This window comes from Periophthalmus magnuspinnatus, chromosome 2, assembly GCF_009829125.3.
Source record: "Periophthalmus magnuspinnatus isolate fPerMag1 chromosome 2, fPerMag1.2.pri, whole genome shotgun sequence".
Classification (NCBI taxonomy): Eukaryota; Metazoa; Chordata; class Actinopteri; order Gobiiformes; family Gobiidae; genus Periophthalmus; species Periophthalmus magnuspinnatus.
Genome location: NC_047127.1, coordinates 15,753,110 through 15,773,360, shown reverse-complemented (window position 1 = coordinate 15,773,360; position 20,251 = coordinate 15,753,110). Strand labels below are relative to the sequence as shown.

The following is a 20,251-nucleotide window of genomic DNA, read 5'->3' as shown; positions in this document are numbered from 1 at the left end:
TGTTAACATCTGTTTTCTCACAATTAAAGTTTGAAAAAGATAAACACATTTTGTACAATTCCCCCTTTGAGATATTTATATATGTGTATATATGAATGAATGAATGTTTATTTAAAAGGGACAGAACAGAGAGCATTGCCACATTTTAAAACAGTAACCGATGCCCATGTCCATGAGCCATCTAGCCAAAGGCTAATTTGCAGGCCTGGTCCCTCACATAAAAACAGACAAAAATATTGACAGACATGCAACTTATTATTACAGCATTAAAAAATACACACTTAAATTACTTCAGTGTTCACAAGCTTGATTTAGTTTTAGCAGCTGCTTCACTTTGCAGGTGAACTGGCTCAGATCTGTGAGTGTTTTCAGTTCGGCAGGTAAAGTGTTCCAGATCTGTGGCCCCTTAACAGCAAATGCACTTTGACCAAAAGTGGTCTTGCATTGAGCTGGTCTACAGTCACCATTTGCAGTGCCTCTTGTGGTCACACCGCGGGGGTTACACCTCTGAATCATATTACTTAAAATTTCTGGAGCAAGTTTATTTACACATATAAAATTCAATTTTAGGAAGGAATATTTAATAAGATTATTGAGACTTAATAGATTGTGCTTTTCTATAATTGTACAATAATGAAATCTCATGGACTTCTTGTCCATCACTTTTAGAGCTTGTTTATACAGAGAAGCCACACTTTTCATAGTTGACTCTCTAGCCTGGCCCCACACAGTAATGCAATATGAATAGTGGGAAAAGATCATTGCATGGAAGTACAATTTGGCCGCATTTATGGACAGACAAGGTCTTATTAGACAGAAGCAGTTTAGATTTATTCTAATAGTCTTAGATACTTAAAAAAAAAATGTGGTTCAAATTTTAAATGGCTGTCTAAAATTACTCCAAGATACTTAACTTCCTCAACATTGCCGATTTGATTTTGGTTTATAAATATCTGAAAATTATCTAATTTTTTTTTACGTAAGGAGAAGCACATAGAGACAGTTTTGGAATGGTTTAAACACAGGCAGTTGTCCTCCAACCACTGAGACACTGACCATTTGCTTATTTAGTAGCTCTGCAGCATTCTCTGGAGTCTTAGCTGAGACATAGATGACAGTGTCATCAGCATACAGCTGGCACTCAGCCTCTTTACAGATGTTAGGTACCTCGTTAATGTAAAGACAGAACAGCAGAAGACCTAATATTGAACCTTGTGGAATGTCTGTTTTACATTCCAGAAGGGGTGATATTTTGCCACTGACTTGAACACTTTGCACTATAGACTCTAGATATGATGTAAACCAGTTAAGAGCCTGCTGTGAGAAGCAGAGTTTCTTTAATTTATGTATTCTTGTGAGTGTCGAAGGCCTTACGAAGATCTAAGAACACTGCCCCAACCACATTTCCTCGATCTAAACTGTTTTTGATTATATCCATCAAATAACAGTTTGCCATTTCTGTCGAGTATTTTGGCCTGAATCCAAACTGTTTTGAATGAAATATGTTTTTTGTGTCAATATAATCAATTAATTGTTCCGCTACAGTCTTTTCTAATACTTTTGAAATTATAGGAAGAATTGAAATTGGTCTGTAATTGTTGGCCTGGTATTTATCCCCAGATTTAAAAATTGGGCTTATGAGACCTTTTTTCAGTTGTTGAGGAAATTCCCCATCAGTGATGGACAAATTAACAAGATGGGTAAGGGGCCCTGCTAAAGACTCTCTGTGCTTTTTGAGAAAATTAGAGTCTAGACCAAAAATGTCCTTGGCTTTAGAGTGTTTCAATTGGTTAATTACTTGTTTAATATTAGCTTTATTTGTTTGTTCCATAATGAATGCCATTTCTGCTTGATCCACTGTGACTTCTGGGAGCTCTAATGATTTAAAGCCTCTGGCTATTTGTTCTACTGAAGTCACAAAGTACTTATTTAGTGAGGCTGCAATCTTTATAGGATCTGAGCATATCTGTTCCTCAACATTTAAATGTTTTAGGCCTCTGTCTTTTTCTTGTTTAGAGTCTTTCTTGGTCAGTGTCTGTATGTGCTTCCAGAGACAAGAGCTGTTCCCCCTGACTCTTCCATCAGGTGCTTGAAATACTTAGTTTTGGCTTTCTCATTTCACTGACTACTTTATTCTTAAGACTTTTAAATATGGCGGTAATATTATCAGTATTTAATTTAGTTGAGAGTGATTTTTTAAAGCAAGATCCCTTTGTTTCATTAATTGATATATATTTTTAGTAATCCATGGTATTAACTGGCGTTTTTTATGTGTTAATTTTGTTCAGAGCAGACATCTCTGCTAGCTTAGTTCTTTGATTAGGCCTTCATTTTGTTTTTAAGAGCGCTTGTGTTAAGTATATTCATGTTGTTATGAACATATTCTTCATATGTCGTATGTCTTTAAATGCATTTGATGTTTGTCAGTCTGTCAGACCCAGAGCAGACATTAACAAGTTTCCATCGCCCAGGAAACTTGTTGTTCTACCTGTCTAAATGTAAAAGTTCATTATCTCTGGGTGTGAAACAAAAGTCACTGCTTTGAAATGTATGTAGCTTTGTCATTCTGGTAGAAATACTCAGAGCTCAGCTGCTTTCTGTATTTCAAAACTCACCGGGCTTCACAAATGGATTACTTTTCACCTAGAATAATTTTTCCACAACATCACAATTCATACAAAAAGTAATTTGCTTTAAGTGCTTTACAGAATAAGAAACAAAATACAAACAAATAAAAACATTAAAAGAAAAGTGCAGAATAAAACCCTGTCAGTCATATTCACAGGTAAACAAAACAATTTGGAGCCTGGATTTAAACAATGTCAAAGTAGAGGCCTGTCTCACATCTTCAGGAAGACTGTTCCAGGATTTAGCTGCATAAAACTGAAACACCGATTTTATAATAGATACAGAAACAGAGGACAAAACATGTTTATCCCAGGAGGGTCAACGGTCACTTCCTAATCCACTCTCAATGTGGCTACGACAGGACAGGGAGGGCATCCGACGTAAAATGTGCTAAGTCACCATAGACTGTATAAAGAAGATATACAGCCTGTGTCCGTCACATTCGACAGTATAAAGAAGATCTCAGTCTATATCCGTCTCCGTGACTTTAGTGTTTCCTTGTGTCTATGAGAGCGCATGCGCGGGGCGGCGGGCAAACATGGCGGCGGCTAGCTCCGTGTCGCGGCTCCAGGACTTACCTTCAGACCCGCTCCTGCACGTGCTGTCCTACCTCAGCTTCAGAGACCTGCTCAGGTACGAGTCCAACCCAGTCTGACCCGGTTCGTCCCCGGTCTGTGCCTGAGCGAACCTGGGGCACTCGGAAAGAGCGGGTTTAACGGGTCCAAAGCGGGCTAGCGGCTAATGCTAATGCTAAAAACACAGCAGGCAGAGGCTACATGCTAAAAACAATCCCACAGTCTCACCCAGAGCTCAGAAACGAGAAATAAAACTGTACTAAAGCAGCAGATCAGGAACAGATAGCACGCAATTTATTCAAGTCAGATACTGTAATCATGTAAATAATTAATTAATGTCTTTATAAAATGTTATTAGACTCTGATGTAACTAAAGTTTGCGCGTTTTTCAGGAACAAACTGTAGCTCATCAAAAAGTGAATAATTTAATCTTGTATTATTTAAGGAGTATAAACATATCGCATAATGCCTGTATTTAATCTTTAAGTTTGTCCAGTTATAGTTTTAAATGTTTATGACATTACGACTTGCAGCAAAGTGGCGGGTTGCTCTTGTATTTTTAACAGATGATTCTAACCTCGGAAAATGACACGTCTTTCTTTAAAACACATTTAACTTATTACACAAGAAATCTAATTGTGTTATGTAACTGATATTTATCCTTCATATCCTTACTGAACAGCAGCATATGAATAAAGGTTAAAACATGAGACGTTCCAGCCTGTAAATAGTCTTATTACATCCAATTAAAGGCCCAACCAGGATATAGGCTTAACTTATATCATGGAACCGATACCCGGTCCAGCAACTAACACTTAAGATGTTCTTTATTTTCTAAATCTTACCCGTTTCTGCACTGGCAGCTGCAGTCATGTGTGCAGACGTCTGAATGACCTGAGCAAGCACAACCCTCTGTGGAAGAGACTCTGCCACAAGCACTGGCTCCTCAAAGAGTGAGTACACAATATACTACTACTACTACTACTGCTGCAGCTGAAGAGACTCTGCCAGAAGCACTGGCTCTTGAGCAAGTTATTTCACAAAATATACTACTGATTCTACTACTGTTACCCACTATCTAATACCTGTGTTATACATATAATTATACAAGTAAGTCTACCTAAAATGTAATATGTGAAACTATATTTAAACTATATAACCTAAAATTAGGGCTGGGCGACATTTTTTTCCCCCTCATATTGACCCATCACAATTTTTGATTTAATTTTGTCTTTTTTATTTTTGTGCAATTCAATACAAAATTGTCACACTTCCTCTGTCAGTCTTGGGTCTGCTCCAAACTACATGCTTCTTCTGTAGACTTGGCTATAGACCTCTCCTTCAGTAAAAACACAAGCTGATTTTTGATTCATATGTGACTAATTGCATAACCCTCTGCACTATTCATATTTTTACATTTACCTAAAATGTTTGAGTGTGAGTGTACCCCTGTGTTCCAGGTCAGACCGTGCAGAGAGTGCCCTCTCCTGGTATGGCTTGTTCGTGCACACATACTCCGACCTGGGTCGATATGTCGAGTTCTACGCCGAGCTCAAATACAACTGGGACCAGCTCACAGACTACCTCCAGCAAAAGTGTCCTCGAATCATCGCCTCTCTCAAAGGTAGTACACCTCTCTTAACGGTAGTATGCCTCTCTCAAAGGTACTATGCTGTGTCTCAAAGGTAGTATGCCTCCTCCAGACAGGTACTCCTGACCAGGCCCAGGCTCAGGTCTGGAGAGCAGGTTTAACTCTGAAGGAGGAGTCATATGACAGAAGATCTGCTAGTACATGTTACATGTTAGTTACATACCGTATGGGAGGGAAAAGGGTTCAGAAATGGAGCAGGTGTTATTATAATATTATAATGTTGTTGTGTGTTCTCTCTAGAGGGAGCCTCAGAGTCTGAGCTGGACGCGGTGGAGGCTCAGATTGGACTCAAACTCCCAAACGACTATCGCTGCAGCTGCAGAATCCACAATGGACAGAAACTCGTCATTCCAGGGTCAGGACTATAACAGGACTATAACAGGACTATAACAGGACTATAACAGGACTAAACTAAACCTAAACCTGTCTAAATCTGGTCTCTTGTCTGTCTAGTTTAATGGGGAGCATGTCTCTGTCTAATCACTACCGCTCGGAGGTTCTTCTTGATGTGGAAACAGCGGCCGGAGGCTTCCAGACTCGCCCCGGGATGAAACTCTGTCTCCCCCTCACCTTTTGCTTTCACACAGGTCTCTCCCAGTACCTCAGCCTGGAGCAGGAGGAAGGGAGGAGCAGAGGGGAGGTGTTTTACCCCTGTCCGGTGAGCGAGAGGGGAGGAGCGAGAGGGGAGGAGCGAAGGGAGGAGCGAAGGGAGGAGCGAGGGGAGGAGCGAGGGGAGGAGCAAAGGAAGGAAAAGAAGGAGCAGGGGGTGGTGTTTATCCCTGTCTAGGGAGAGAGAGGGGGAGAGGTGTTTGTATTATATTAAAAGTAAATTAATTAGTAATTAACTAATGGTGGTTCCTCTGGATGTTGTTCTCATGTTCTTCATTCTATGTTCTTCTGTAGAACCAGAGAGCCTCAGACCCCTCGGCCATTGATATGTTCATCACAGGTCTGAACTTTATATACTCCAGCTCTCCCTCTCTGTCCCCTGTCTCTGACTTTGTCTCTCTTTACCCTCCCTCTCTCTATTTTTCTCCTTCTGACTTTCTCACCTCATTTCTCCCTGGCCCCCCTGACCCTTCCTGAACTTATTTCCCCCTCTCTCCATCTCTGTCTCTCATCTGAGTGTGTGTGTGTGTGTGTGGGTGTGTGTGTGTGTGTGCGTGCGGTCATTAACAACCCCTCTTTCTCTCTCTCCTGTGGCTCAGGTTCTAGTTTCTCATCCTGGTTCACGTCATACGTGCAGAACGTGGTGAGCGGAGAGTTCCCCATCATCAGAGACCAAATCTTCAGGTAACACTCACCTGTGACTGCTTGACCTATCATAACACACACCCTGAAACCCTGACCAATCACAATACTGGGCCCTATCTTTTGTGTTCTGATTGGCTGTTCCATGTTGTTCTTGTACTCTGATTGGCTGCTGTGTGTTCCTGTCCTCTGATTGGCTGTTGTCCGGTAGCTCTGTCCTATGATCGGCTTTTGTCCTCACAGATACGTCCATGAAAAAGGCTGCGTGGCAACCACTGATGACATTACAGTTTCAGTGTCGACGTCGTTCCTCCCAGAGCTGTCCTCTGTCCACCCCCCACACTATTTCTTCACCTACAGGATCAGGTAAGACTGGGTCTGAATCTGAGTCTAAATCACACCTAGACCAGGTCTAACTTGGTCTGATATGGTCTCTCCTCAGGATAGAGATGTCTCCGTGTGTTCCTGCCTCTGCGTCCTGTCAGCTCGACTCCAGATACTGGAAGATCACCACCTCAGACGGGAATGTGGAGGAAGTGCAGGGCCCAGGGGTCGTGGGTACGGAGCGTTACACTGTGTAACTGGAGCCTTACTGTAGCCTGTACTGTAACGTTACATTGTTTTATACTGTAATACTGTAGGAAGAGGTCAGGGGTAATGCGTTTACAAGTTTGATGACTGGTGCCTATGCTTAAATGCACTGTTCTGTTTTAGTGTTTCATACTGATGATGTCACACTTTTTCTGGCCAAAAATTAAACAATTTACACAACAAACACATTTTTCTGATATTTTAAACATGATTGCAACAAAATAAAGGTGTTTTCTTATATTTGTATTTGTCAAACAATAATCTCTATGTAGATTAGAGGGGTTTTGGTCCAGTGTAGAAGTAAAATTTGAAACCTAAAAAATGGCCAAATTGATTTTTTAAAAACAATTTTTAGTAAAATCTTGTTTTAGCGAAATGAGTAGTTCAACCTGTCATAGGCACTTTAAACTTAGACTATAGGAGCCGTCATTGCTCAGATGCTCCTCAGATGTTTTAGATGTTTAGATGTCTGTGTTTCTGTTCCAGGTGAGTTCCCGGTGATGACTCCTGGTAAAGTGCATGAGTACGCCTCCTGCACCACCTTTTCCACCCCCTCAGAGTACATGGAGGGACACTACACCTTCCACAGACTGGGTAAGACTCAAGATTTTGGCTTGGTGTAGTCCTGGTTTAGCTTGTTCCTAGAGAATACTTGTGTCTACATTGGTCTCGTTTCTGTCCACAGCGAACAAAGAGGAGGTGTTCCAGGTGGCTATCCCTCGCTTCCACATGGAGTGTCCCCCGTTCAGAAGACCTCCAACCAAACAGGTAAAAAAAGGACTGAACCAAGACTGAATCCTGGACTAGACTAAATCAGGTATTGTTGTCATTATGCATTTGACAGGATCTTGCGAGACTATGCACACATGTAGCTCTCATGAGATGTTTTTCTATGTTTACATTTGGCTTGGAATGATACCAATACCACAATGATAATCTTATTATGGTATCTTATAATAGTTTTATATCATGGTTATTGAGAATTCTAAGTCTAAGAGTCATGCATTATTCCTGTGTAACAGCACAGGTGGTTCCGGCAACAGTTAATCACAGTCCTATCACTACACTGTGAGCATCGCCATAGAAATGGGTAAACAAATGAACTACTGTTAGGAGGGACTATCTTACCTATACATTATTATAAATTTCTTCAAACTAATGAGGAGATCCCACTCTGCCATATTTGTTCTGCAGTGTTTATTCAAATGAGAGACAGGCTTAATCAACCATATATGCATTTCAGAAACAGGAGGAGGAGGACGAGGAGGAGGAAGAGGAAGTGAATGGCTCTTCTCCCTCATGGTGGCACAACATCTAACATGACAGTGCCACACACAGGTGAGACATATCTGATCTTTTTTATCTCCTGCCCTAATGACACCACAATATCTGGGGTTTAACTAGAGACATTTGACCTGCCCCCATCTCATTTAATCATCTGACTCTTTCTCTCTCTTTCACAGACAGCTGCTTCAGTCGTGGTGGAGAGACTTTTTTCTTTGGGCCCCAAAAGGATGAACTTAATCTTCTTTAAAATGAATCTTGTCTAAACGCAAACAGAGATGTTACAGCGGTCAGTTGAAACTTTGTGGTTCTGTGTTACCAGGGAAACCATTAAAAACTATTTACAGTTTGTGGGGAAAGGTCACGGGGTCATGGGGTTAGACACTATGAATTTGAAATGTGAAATTGTTTTGTAAAGTTTTTGGAGATAAAATCACTATTATTCACCTCGGGTCGTTTTGTTTTTTTTAGTACTGGTGAGACGGGAGAGAGATTGTAGGTTCTGCTCCAACTGTTCTAGTGCAGAGAGTTTAAGTGTCCTTGAGCAAGACACCTCAGAGAACAGACATTTTTATAATGGGGAAGTGCACTTTGGTAAACAGTTAAATAAAATGTACATCATTGTGTTCAGTCCAGGTTTGGATCCCGGTTTAGTCCGGATTTAGTCCTGATTCAACTCCAGTTCAATCTTCTTCTTCTTCATCATCCTCCTCCTCCACTATGAGTCTGGTGCTGCGTCTCCTGGGTCTGTGGATCCGATCTTCATGGTCCTGGTCCAGTTCTGGTCTAGACCTGGTTTGGTTCTGGTCTTCATCTGGATCATTGTCTCTGTAGTTACACTTTCCGCTGTGGCGTCTGAAGCCATTCAGATTATCAGACCTGAAATAAAACCACCACTTTACCTGGTCACCTGCTTTAACCAGTCAATCACAGAGCTCAGATAATGAACCGGTAGGCCTGTCACAATAATTACTATGTTGTTTTATTGTTCAATATATGGAAACTGGAACAACAGATTTTGGGGCTCAATATTTATGTGCGTACTTTTTCTTTGCATTAGTAGGGATATTTTTTCTGTAATAGAATCACATCTGAGCTGTAGACAGTTGAATAAGTGACTTCTATGACTAATTATTGGTTCATTCTGATATTTACTTGTTGCAGCATGTGTGTTTTCATGATGCTGTATATTTTAAAATATGGTTACTGGGATCATCCTGCTTTGTGTCAGTGGCGTAAAGTAGTTTCAATAATATCATATATCATTTCAAAATTTGTTATCGTATCAGAGAGCTTCTGGTTTAGTCCTTAGTTTAGACCTGGTTTAGACCCTATTTCAGTCCTGGTTTAGTCCTGGGTTAGTCCAAGTTTACACTCTGTTTTAGTCTTGGTTTAGACCTGCTTTAGACCTGCTTTAGTCCTTCGTTTAGTGCCTTGTTTAGGCCCCGTGTCAGTCCCCGTTTAATTCCCTGTTTCGATCCCTGGTTTAGTCTTACCTGAAGGAGCAGAAGAGACATTGGTAGCGTCCAGATTTGTGGCTAAACCTCACATGCTCTTTGAGTTGGTAGGACATGAAGAAGCTCTGTCCACACACGGAGCAGGCGAAGGGTCTGGGCAGGTCATGGGCACGCTCCAGGTGGTTCAGGGCAAAGCCTATGAGACAAAGAAGAGACATGAGAGAAGTGTGAACCCTACAGAGGCTTAAAGAGGGGAGAGAGGAAAAGAGTCAAGCCTATGAGAGACAGGGAGAGAAGAGTGAAGCCTATGAGGACAAAAAGAGGGAAAAACACAACTCTGGACAGGTCATGGGGTGCTCCAGGTAGTTCAGGGCAAAGCCTATGAGGGAGGGAGAGAAACTGAAGCTTATGAGAGTTAAGCCTATGAGCCTATTATTTTTGGTGTTAAATGACTTTAACATGTGTTAAAAGTCTGTATTGTTTATGATCACAAAATAATATAATCAAATTCAGAAAAAAATGTGATTCATTTTTTACACCAAGCCCTCACAGGGACATGTGTACTAGTACTAGTAGTGTTGACTAGGCTTCCAATTGGTGGAACTCAGTTTGCTGTTAAAATATTTGTTCTTGTTCTCTGATTTATAAATCATTTCATATTTCATATTCTATCGATATCTCCTGATCACGATGTCAGTGACGTACGACATTAGGTGGTCAGCTATAAAGAAGACCTACTTCACAGCCAAGAAGTTCCAGGGCTAAAACACTTCCTGAACTCACCTCGTTGAGCTCACTTGCCTTAGGACGGGGCCCCTCTGGGGCCTCACCCTCCTATATGGAGGGTGCTAAAGAGACTGCGAATGGAGGTACATCTCCAGTAACACAAACCTTGGCTATTTGAAGTTGATATCTGGATGCCTTCTGTAGCTAAAAGATTAACTCCAAAGACATGACTTTCTATCCAAGAGACATGACTGGGTCCCTCATGCTCCTTTGACGACCTTAAATAAAACCCAGCAACTTCTTAGATTTGTGTAGAATTGCAGGGAAACCTCCCCACAATTTTCTAGAGATAGCTTTTTTAATTATCTGTTAATTGTAAACCTTTTTCTTTGTATGCAATAAATCTTTAAAAGAGGTTTTTGAGTACTCTGTCGTGCCTCTCCATGGTACAACATTCAATGAACCCAGATTTAAAGAGGCACCTTTAATGTGCTCACGTCACTTATTCACACAAGTTTTGACCTGGAAGAGAGACGAGACCATCTGGGTAAGTCCTCTGGCATCTGCACATCACTGTTTTAAGTGAGAGGAGATGTATACACTGTTGATACTCTATCAGGAAAGGGAGTCTAATCTCAGGGACCAAAAGAGGTGAACAACTTAGGGAGTTTATAGTTACGCGAGTGTGACACAAGTTTCTGCAAGACCCTAACTATTAAATAAACCAGTAAAGCAGTATTTATAGTAGTACCTCGTGCGCCTTTCCTGACTTTGGCCTTCCAGCCGCACAGCTCACATTCTACTCTGTTGCTATAGAAACGCAGGTTTTTGGTCGCCTCCAGTTCCTGTGTCATCATCTCTGAGGTCAATTCCTCTTCGTCCTCCACGGGGGTGCTCTCGGCGACGGGCTCTGATTGGTTGGTTTGGGGCGGTGGCGTGTTGACGTCATAGACGTGGCGGGGAGAGCCGTGTTTGCGTACGGCATGATTGACAGCGATGGTGCGGAGTTTGTGCGAGAAATCACAGAGCGAGCACTGATACACACCAGAATCGAACTGCAGCAATGAGGGGGAGGGGTCAGGGGAAAGGGGGGAGGGGCTGAGGGAGAGGAGAGAATGTGTTAGAAACTGAAATATAAACTTAAAAGATCTGAGCCTGGTCCTGATCAGAATCTTTTTTATTGCCATTGTCAGTGAAGGTGTTAACGATGAACTAAATAAAAAGTTGTTTTATACTACAGATGGAAAGTAGCATTATGCTAAATCTGGTGCAGCCATCTTTTTAATGTAACTGCACATTGTCCTTTAAATAAATAAAAAAAAAAAAATTTGACTTTGACTGAATATACAATAAATGTACAGTATGGGCAGAACATCAGTGCAAGTGGATTCATTATTGGTCAAGAGTACCTAGCTGGACCCCTCTCCAGATCTGAGCATGGTCCTGGTCAGGAGTACCTCTCTGGAGGATTACATTACAGGTTTCTTGCCGTTTCTTTACCTCTTCCTCTTGAGAGACGTCTTCATTTTGTCTTCTGTGTCCATCTTTTCATCAGCTTTATATTCGTGGTCTCCTTTGTGGTCTCCTTTGTTGTCTCCTTTGTTGTCTCCTTTGTTGTCTCCTTTGTTGTCTCCTTTGTTGTCTCCTTTGTTGTCTCCTTTGTTGTCTCCTCTGTGTTCTCCTCTGTGTTCTCCTCTGTGTTCTCCTCTGTGTTCTCCTCTGTATTCTCCTCGGGCGTCTCCTCGGGTGTCTCCTCCCTTGTCTCCTCCCTTGTCTCCTCCCTTGTCTCCTCCCTTGTCTCCTCTGTCGTCTCCTCCCTCCTCTTCTTGTCTTTCTTCTCCCAACTCTTCTGTATCAGCTGACATCATCTTTTGATTCTCTCCCTCAAGCTTCATCTCACCACTGTTAGTCCCCAAATCATGGTTCAGTTCTGGGTTAGTCTCCGAGTCCTGATTTGGTTCTGGGTTAGCCCCCAAGTCCTGGTTCAGTTCTGGGTTGGTCCCACAGTCCTGGTTCATTTCTGGGTTGGTCCCACAGTCCTGGTTCAGTTCTGGGTTGGTTCCTGGTTTCTGGTTCAGTTCTAGGTTAGTCCCCAAGTCCTGATTCAATTGTGGGTTCGTCTTATAGTCCTGATTGAGTTCTGGGTTAGTCTTACAGTCTTGGTCAGGTTCTGGGTTAGTCCCACAGTCCTGGTTGAGTTTTGGGTTACTCCCACAGTCTTGGTCAGGTTCTGGGTTAGTCCTACAGTCCTGGTTTAGTTTTGGGTTAGTTCCACAGTCCTGGCTGAGTTCTGGGTTAGTCCCACAGTCCTGGTTGAGTTCTGGGTTAGTCCCACAGTCCTGGTTGAGTTCTGGGTTAGTCCCACAGTCCTGGTTGAGTTCTGGGTTAGTCCCACAGTCCTGGTTGAGTTCTGGGTTAGTCCCACAGACCTGGTTGAGTTCTGGGTTAGTCCTACAGTCCTGGTTGAGTTCTGGCTTAGTCCCACAGTCCTGGTTGAGTTCTGGCTTAGTCCCTGGCTCTGGACCTTTTGTCTGGTCTGATTCGGTGCAGTGAGTACGGAGCATGTGCTGCCAAACCTGAAAAAACAACATCCACAAGGAGAGTCAAAAGGATGGGAGGGTATCTGACAACCCGGGGGGGTACGGGAGGATAGGAGGGAGGTCATCTGGCAGAAAATGAGGTTATCTGGCAGAAAATGAGGTTATCTGGCAGAAAATGATTCATCTAGAACAGGGGTCGGGAACCTATGGCTCGTGAGCCAGATGTGGCTCTTTTGATGACTGCATCTGCCTCTCAGATAAGTCTTAGCTGACATTTGTTAACACAATAAGTAATGAATAAATTTGCTGATATTTAAGTAAAACATAATTTTTAACACTGTGATTTCTGTAATTATAAAAAACCAAATACATTCTCATGCATTTTAATCCATACATTAATGTTTTACCGCACCTGTTCAGGGCTGCACTGGAGCCAATCACATCTGTTCTTCGGGGAACGGGAGCGTCCCACACCTGTGTTTTTATTGGATTATATGCGGTAGTCAACACAGGTCATTGTGAGGTAAAGAAGTAAACTTCCTGTCGTTTAATCACTAAGTCAGCTAAGTCTTGCAGAGAAGATGGTGGAAAAAAAAAAAGATGAAGTGTACCATACATTTCAGCAGGAATGGACTGAAGAAGGAGCAGGGACCACTAATGAACTTTTGATGACGTTACGTATAAAGATAAGATAAATTAATCTTTCACTTGATTTGCCACCATGATGGTAAATTAAGTGAAAGAAAAACCAGTGCAGGACATAAATGCAGCGACTTATACACTGACCTAAAGGATTATTAGGAACACCTGTTCAATTTCTCCTTAATGCAATTATCTAATCAACCAATCACATGGCAGTTGCTTCAATGCATTTAGGGGTGTGGTCCTGGTCAAGACAATCTCCTGAACTCCAAACTGAATGTCAGAATGGGAAAGAAAGGTGATTTAAGCAATTTTGAGCGTGGCATGGTTGTTGGTGCCAGACGGGCCGGTCTGAGTATTTCACAATCTGCTCAGTTACTGGGATTTTCACGCACAACCATTTCTAGGGTTTACAAAGAATGGTGTGAAAAGGGAAAAAACGGCAGTCCTGTGGGCGAAAATGCCTTGTTGATGCTAGAGGTCAGAGGAGAATGGGCCGAGTGATTCAAGCTGATAGTAGAGCAATGTTAACTGAAATAACCACTCGTTACAACCGAGGAATGCAGCAAAGCATTTGTGAAGCCACAACACGCACAACCTTGAGGCGGATGGGCTACAACAGCAGAAGACCTCACCGGGTACCACTCATCTCCACTACAAATAGGAAAAAGAGGCTACAATTTGCACGAGCTCACCAAAATTGGACAGTTGAAGACTGGAAAAATGTTGCCTGGTCTAATGAGTCTCGATTTCTGTTGAGACATTCAAATGGTAGAGTCAGAATTTGGCGTAAACAGAATGAGAACATGGATCCATCCTTGTTAGCACTGTGCAGGCTGGTGGTGGTGTAATGGTGTGGGGGATGTTTTCTTGGCAGACTTTAGGTCCCTTAGTGCCAATTGGGCATTGTTTAAATGCCACGGGCTACCTGAACATTGTTTCTGACCATGTCCATCCCTTCATGACCACCATGTACCCATCCTCTGATGGCTACTTCCAGCAGGATAATGCACCATGTCATAAAGCTCCAATCATTTCAATTTGGTTTCTTGAACATGACAATGAGTTCACTGTACTACAATGACCCCCACAGTCACCAGATCTCAACCCGATAGAGCATCTTTGGGATGTGGTGGAACGGGAGCTTCGTGCCCTGGATGTGCATCCCACAAATCTCCATCAACTGCAAACTGCTATCCTATCAATATGGGCCAACATTTCTAAAGAATGCTTTCAGCACCTTGTTGAATCAATGCCACATAGAATTAAGGCAGTCCTGAAGGCAAAAGAGGGTCAAACACCGTATTAGTATGGTGTTCCTAATAATCCTTCAGGTGAGTGTATTTCCTTCGCTTTGGATGTGTCAGACGTAAACCATTTATCCCAGTTCAGTGTGATGCTGCCGGTGACACACTGCCAGAGGAAAGTCTTGCCGTTTTCCCAATGAGAGCGTCAACAAAAGGAGAGGATTTATTCAAGGCTTTCACGAAGTTCACAAAAGAAAAAAAATCTACAGATGGAAACCTTATTTCGGTGTGTACCGATGGAGCGCTGTGTACAGTCACATTAATGGTAAGAAGTATTTTATGTATTGGATAGGTTCAGTATAATGATGTTATTAAAAAAATATATTAATAATACATTCAGAGACTTCTTCTATTCTAAAAATTGTTGGTCTTGTTTAAAATTCACATTTTGTTGTATTCAGAGTTAAAAAATATTGTATGGCTCTCACGGAAAATACATTTTAAAATATGTGACTTTTTGGCTCTCTCAGCTGAAAAGGTTCCCGACCCCTGATCTAGAAAGTGTTTGTGCCACTGTAGTCTGAGCAAAATCTATCTAACACTAGTGGGGCATCTGTGCACAGGGAGGGCATCTGGCATACCTGTGTAAATCTCTGTGTGTATAGAAGCAAATGTTGCAGTGGAACAACTTCCCTGAGGCCTGGTACAGGAACACTGTGCCCAGTCGTCCTGCGGGGGTACTGTCGAGCAGGGCGGGGTGCACCGTCGCCAGGTGAGACAGGTGGTGGGCATGGCTTCTACAGAAGGCTCCACAGGTGAGGCACTGCATGTGCGAGACTCCACCCACAGACTCACTTTTAGACATCACACCTGAGAAGAGAGAAAAGGCACTTCAAAGCTTAAGTATGGGACTTTTCTGCTGTCCGGAACAGGCCTAACACAATAATTATTACATCGAATTATCATTCAACCTATGACAACTGGAATAATATATTTGGGGCTCAGTATTTATTGTGGTACAGTTTCTGTGCAGTAGTGGGGAGATGGTTGCCTGGAATCCAGAACACACATTTCTCCAACTTTATGAAGATTTGAATCTGGTCATTGGTGAATCTCCCTGGGCAGTGCAGATGGGCGTGATTGACAAGCGGATTAGCCAGTCAGTGGCATGGCATGGTCCATCTATATCAAAACAAACATGGCTGCTTATGAGGAAAAAAAAACCAAAAAACATCACAGGGGGCTGAAAAACATAGCGGATTTCTGCTCTATCAATGAGCGAAGCACCAAACTCTTAATCTGAGGGGAGATAAATTAGATTTTATTTGTAAATGATAGGTGACCAATGAGCTCCTTTGTTTCACATGGGTCACTGGTGTTTGGTTCTGGCTCGAGATGCAGCGGTGGCGTGGGACCAGACTGATTTATACAAAATTCTCATTTTGACAGCAAAAGACGAGTCAGACCTGGACGACTGAGGGATTACACAGACAATTCTCATTTTGGATTTGAGGTGGAGATGGTGATTATTTCTGCTGTAACACGATAAGATTTGAACTGGAGACACAGTAGATTTAAAAAAAACATTTGCTGGGATTATCCTGCTTTGTTATTGTGTAACATAAAATAGTTTCAATATTTTCGTTTTATCGCAGTATTTGTCTGTAGTAATATATTGTATTTCAAAATGTGTATTTGTGACAGATCTGCTCATGACAATGTTCCACAATATGGATTTAAACCTGTGATTTATGTATTCACTTACAGGTGTTTATTGCACTATGGAGATTATTAATGTTAATCATAATGTCTAATGTTAATACCGGATTTTTCCAGACTACAAATCGCTCCGGATCATATTATGATTATTATGATTATGGAGATTATTAATGTTAATCATAATGTCTAATGTTAGTACCGGATTTTTCCAGACTATAAATCGCTCCGGATCATATTATGATTATTATGATTATTATCAATTATTCATAATAATATGATCAGGTGTCACGTTGTTTTCAGTTACTTGCTTTTCTAAGAACTCACGGAAACTGTCAACCTTGGCGTGGAAGTCTGCAAGGACTTCTTGGGACATCGTTGTCCTTGCGCTGATAAAGAGGCGGTTGCGCTGCATGAAGTGGTAACACCAAGAATGTCCTCCCGCAAAGTCATTTATATTCATCTCCTTGGCCATTACTTTGGCTTGGAGATGTAACTGCATCTTTGACAAGCCTTTCCCAGAAGCACGTGGTTCTAGTACCCATTTGTGAACTTGTTCCTTTGGTTGTGGCCATCCAGCTTTTAGCCTGCGATTAGCTTTTTTTGTTTTCTTCATAGAAATAAAAATCATCTGGTCCCATCTTCCTCCATAGCTGTCCACTGCTCCTCTCGCTGCTCCTCTGTTCCCCTCCTCCTGGTTTCCTCCATCACTGTCCTCTCCTGCATGTCCTCGTACACCTGTGGATGCCTCTTCAGATACACGTGGAGTCTAGTGGTTAGACCATGGTGTCGGAGGTGTTCTCCACAGATGGAGAACTTGGATTATTTTGTGTCGATGGGCTCAATGTAGCTCTAGATCAGACTGCGCTGTCCTCCTCGTTCTCGTCTGCTCCTGCTTGAGAAAACCAAACACAACGCCTGAGGAGCTCTGAGCAGCTCTGGGCTGAAGTGATGCAGTTGTGTACCTCTTCTAGAAGACAGCCGCCTCCTCCTCTACTCCTCCTCTCTGTATCTCTTCTCCTCCTCGCTCCTCTCCACAGCTCTTCTCTCTTTCCATTTCTTCTCCTCATCTCTCCCTACTCCTCCAGTCTCTTCCTTCCTTCGGCCCATCTCTCTTCTGTCATTATTCTCTCTCCCGTGTCTCAGTCATCATTATCCTCTCCTCCTTTCTTCTCTGGTCCTCCTCTCTCCTCTGTTCCTCTGCTCTCACTCTTTTTTATTCTTTCTTCTTTCTTCTAGTATCTTCTTGCTCTCCTCCTTTTCTCTGAATTTCTTCCTCCTCCTACTTGGCTACTCTTTTCTCGTTCCATCTCCTCCTCCCCTCATCTCTCACCTCCTCTGTTCTATAGTTCCTCTGCTCCCTCTCCTCTCCCACCTTCCTCTCCTTTGCTCTCACCCTGTGTACCTGTATCTCTCTGATTTGCTCTCCTCCTCCCTCTACTTCTTTGTTCTCTGGCTTGTCGTTGATCCACTTCTGTACCCTCCTCTGGTTCCAACTCCTCTCCAGCTCCTGGTACTCCTTAGGGTGCAAACTGAGATATTTGGGGAGTGAGGAGGTGCTTTTGTTGTGGTAGACATGGCTCTGACACACGCTGCACTCAGACAGTCCAAGGTCCACTCGTCTGAAGAAGCTCTGGATGTTTTTACGTCCAATCATCACTCAGTCACGGAGGAGCAGAGCTATGGGAAAATATGAAACCAGCAGCTGCTAATAAATACATCAGATACAGAGGGAGGAGGAGGTGAATGTGGAGAAAACAGTGACACATGGAAGAATTATTTTTGGGGGTCTGTTTATCATGGAGTGTTTGCACTAGTAGAGAAGAACTTCTATGACTCATTAAGTGTTTAATTTCTTAAATGCAGCTCTTGTTCATTACCAGTACTGTATGTATAGAATATTTTTTTTAGCCTAAATCCTTCTTTGATCCTTAAGTGATCGTGTCAGTGGCATAATGGCATTCAGTATTATCATTATCACCTATATTTTCTTCAGCAATAGATCACACTTCAAAATATCACAAACTGAGCTGGAAATAATCCAGATTCAGTATTTATTTTTATGCAGAATTAGATCAATATGTCTCTTGAGAAACTATAAAAAATAAAACAAAACTATTCACATTATCAGCAGTTTAAACACGGAGCTCATGGTTAACTCAAACATTATCTGAATATTGTTAGAAAAAATATATTTATGTATTATTATTATTATTATTATTAATAATAATAATAATAATAATAATAATAATAAAACGAATATTATTTCATATAAAAGAACTGTAAACACAATATAAATAAGTAGTGATTAAATGGTATGAGTGCAGCACACACACAGCAGCAGGTACAGTTTAAGCACAGATCAAAGCCACAGACACAGGTTTACAACCATCAAAACTATATCTACGTACGGATACAATCATCATACAATCCATTTTCAATTATTTTAAATACTTAAAAAGGCAACATGTTTTCTTTTGATCCCCAGCAACAAAAGCACAGTCTCAGATTTCAATCATGAATAAATGAAATATAATTCAATGCACTGATCTGCAGATCTGTGTTATTAGAGATCCATGGTGTTGACAAATGAAGCCAACGGCTAACAGGGTAACTCCCAGTAAAACCTGTATTAAAACGCTTTTTCCCCTCACCTGTTTGCGCCTCTTTCTAGGGTTCACTCTCTGAAAACTTCCGACCATGAGATCTGATCCAAAACTCTGCGGATTTTAAGGTTTTATGGTTTTAATCCTGTTGTTTTGGACGAATTTGAGCTAAAGTTAGCTCCCCGTTAGCTTCTCCGTTTCACCAATCACAGCGTGCTCTCATTTAGAGGAAATCTCGCGATGTGTCACCATAGGACTGTGGTTGGACAAAAAAAAAAAAATAAATAAAAATAAAAAAAAAAAAAAAAAAAAAAATATATAATATATATATATATATATATATATATATATATATATATATATATATATATATATATATATATATATATATATATATATATATATGTTTAATTTGATCATAAGCACCAAATGCCAGCTAATGTCAGCTCTCACATTATACCGAATCAAACAGGTTACTTTATTACTGTTGCAGAAACGTAAGAAAAGTGTATTATGTATTATAAAGACACTCCGCGGCGCTGCGTCCGGAGGACAAAGGACAGTGGACAGGGGGACAGGGGGACAGACAGACCATGGACTTCACGGGGTATATACAGTGTTCTATGGGACAGAAGGACAGAAGGAGGTTGCAGAGTGTAGGACCAGAGCCACGGAGAGGAGACATGTTGTGCTTCAAAACAGGTCAGAAACACACTTTAAACATATGTACACGCGCGTGTTTCAGAAAGTGCCAGAGGGTTAAAGTTTTATTTTAATAATAATAATAATTTTCTCTCTATCCATGTACAATCCAAAACTACACGTGCGAGGTGTTCACATTTATCCGAAAATCCTGTCGAACTTTAATATTAAAGTGAATATTTTACTCGAGTTTATTTTTGTAAGCTGTGCCACGTGCTGCCATCATCATGTTTTTACACCCTACACTTTCTTTTTTTTTTTCTTTTTTTTTTTTTTGACTAAACTGCTTTTATCACTATGACCACACTACTTTATTTTCATTTTATTTTAATTTAGGTTTGTGTAGAAGTATTTAGTAAAGTTACTATTTGGACAACATGTGATTTCTGATTTTGAGTGAATCTGACACAAAATATTGGACAAATGTTTTTTTCCCACAGAATAAAACATTACATAGAAAAATAATCTCATTACATCCATCCATCCATCCATTTTCTTCCGCTTATCCGGGGCCGGGTCGCGGGGGCAGCAGTCTAAGCAGGGACTCCCAGACTTCCCTCACCCCGGACACGTCCTCCAGCTCCTCCGGTGGGACCCCAAGGCGTTCCCAGGCCAGCCGAGAGACATAGTCCCTC

The 20,251-nt window shown here is 41.6% G+C and overlaps 2 protein-coding genes across 5 annotated transcripts; one reads left to right on the top strand and one right to left on the bottom strand.

Annotated features, from left to right (window-relative positions):
• Positions 1-3,136: 3,136 nt before the first annotated feature.
• Positions 3,137-8,426, top strand: fbxo3 (F-box protein 3). 3 transcript variants are annotated; one of them, XM_033978740.2, is made up of 13 exons: positions 3,137-3,261; positions 4,067-4,156; positions 4,664-4,827; positions 5,095-5,209; positions 5,308-5,512; positions 5,758-5,803; positions 6,063-6,147; positions 6,349-6,471; positions 6,548-6,663; positions 7,183-7,290; positions 7,382-7,464; positions 7,940-8,034; positions 8,160-8,426. In XM_033978740.2, the coding sequence occupies exons 1-12, from the start codon at positions 3,167-3,169 to the stop codon at positions 8,012-8,014; spliced, it is 1,305 nt and encodes a 434-aa protein (XP_033834631.1). In that variant the 5' UTR covers positions 3,137-3,166; the 3' UTR covers positions 8,015-8,034; positions 8,160-8,426. The 3 variants fall into 3 exon arrangements, with proteins under 3 accessions (XP_033834631.1, XP_055082499.1, XP_055082494.1); XM_055226524.1 differs by having other exon boundaries at positions 3,150-3,261; positions 7,952-8,034; XM_055226519.1 differs by having other exon boundaries at positions 3,150-3,261; positions 7,946-8,034.
• On the bottom strand, positions 8,397-19,121 carry LOC117381133 (chromosome alignment-maintaining phosphoprotein 1-like). 2 transcript variants are annotated; one of them, XM_055226479.1, is made up of 5 exons: positions 18,963-19,121; positions 15,234-15,462; positions 10,915-11,261; positions 9,477-9,633; positions 8,397-8,859 (listed from the first exon to the last, which is right to left on the bottom strand). In XM_055226479.1, exons 2-5 carry the CDS (start codon positions 15,455-15,457, stop codon positions 8,664-8,666), a joined length of 924 nt encoding a protein of 307 aa, XP_055082454.1. In that variant the 5' UTR covers positions 15,458-15,462; positions 18,963-19,121; the 3' UTR covers positions 8,397-8,663. The 2 variants fall into 2 exon arrangements, with proteins under 2 accessions (XP_055082454.1, XP_055082450.1); XM_055226475.1 differs by lacking the exons at positions 15,234-15,462; positions 18,963-19,121 and adding an exon at positions 11,664-12,777.
• Positions 19,122-20,251: the final 1,130 nt, after the last annotated feature.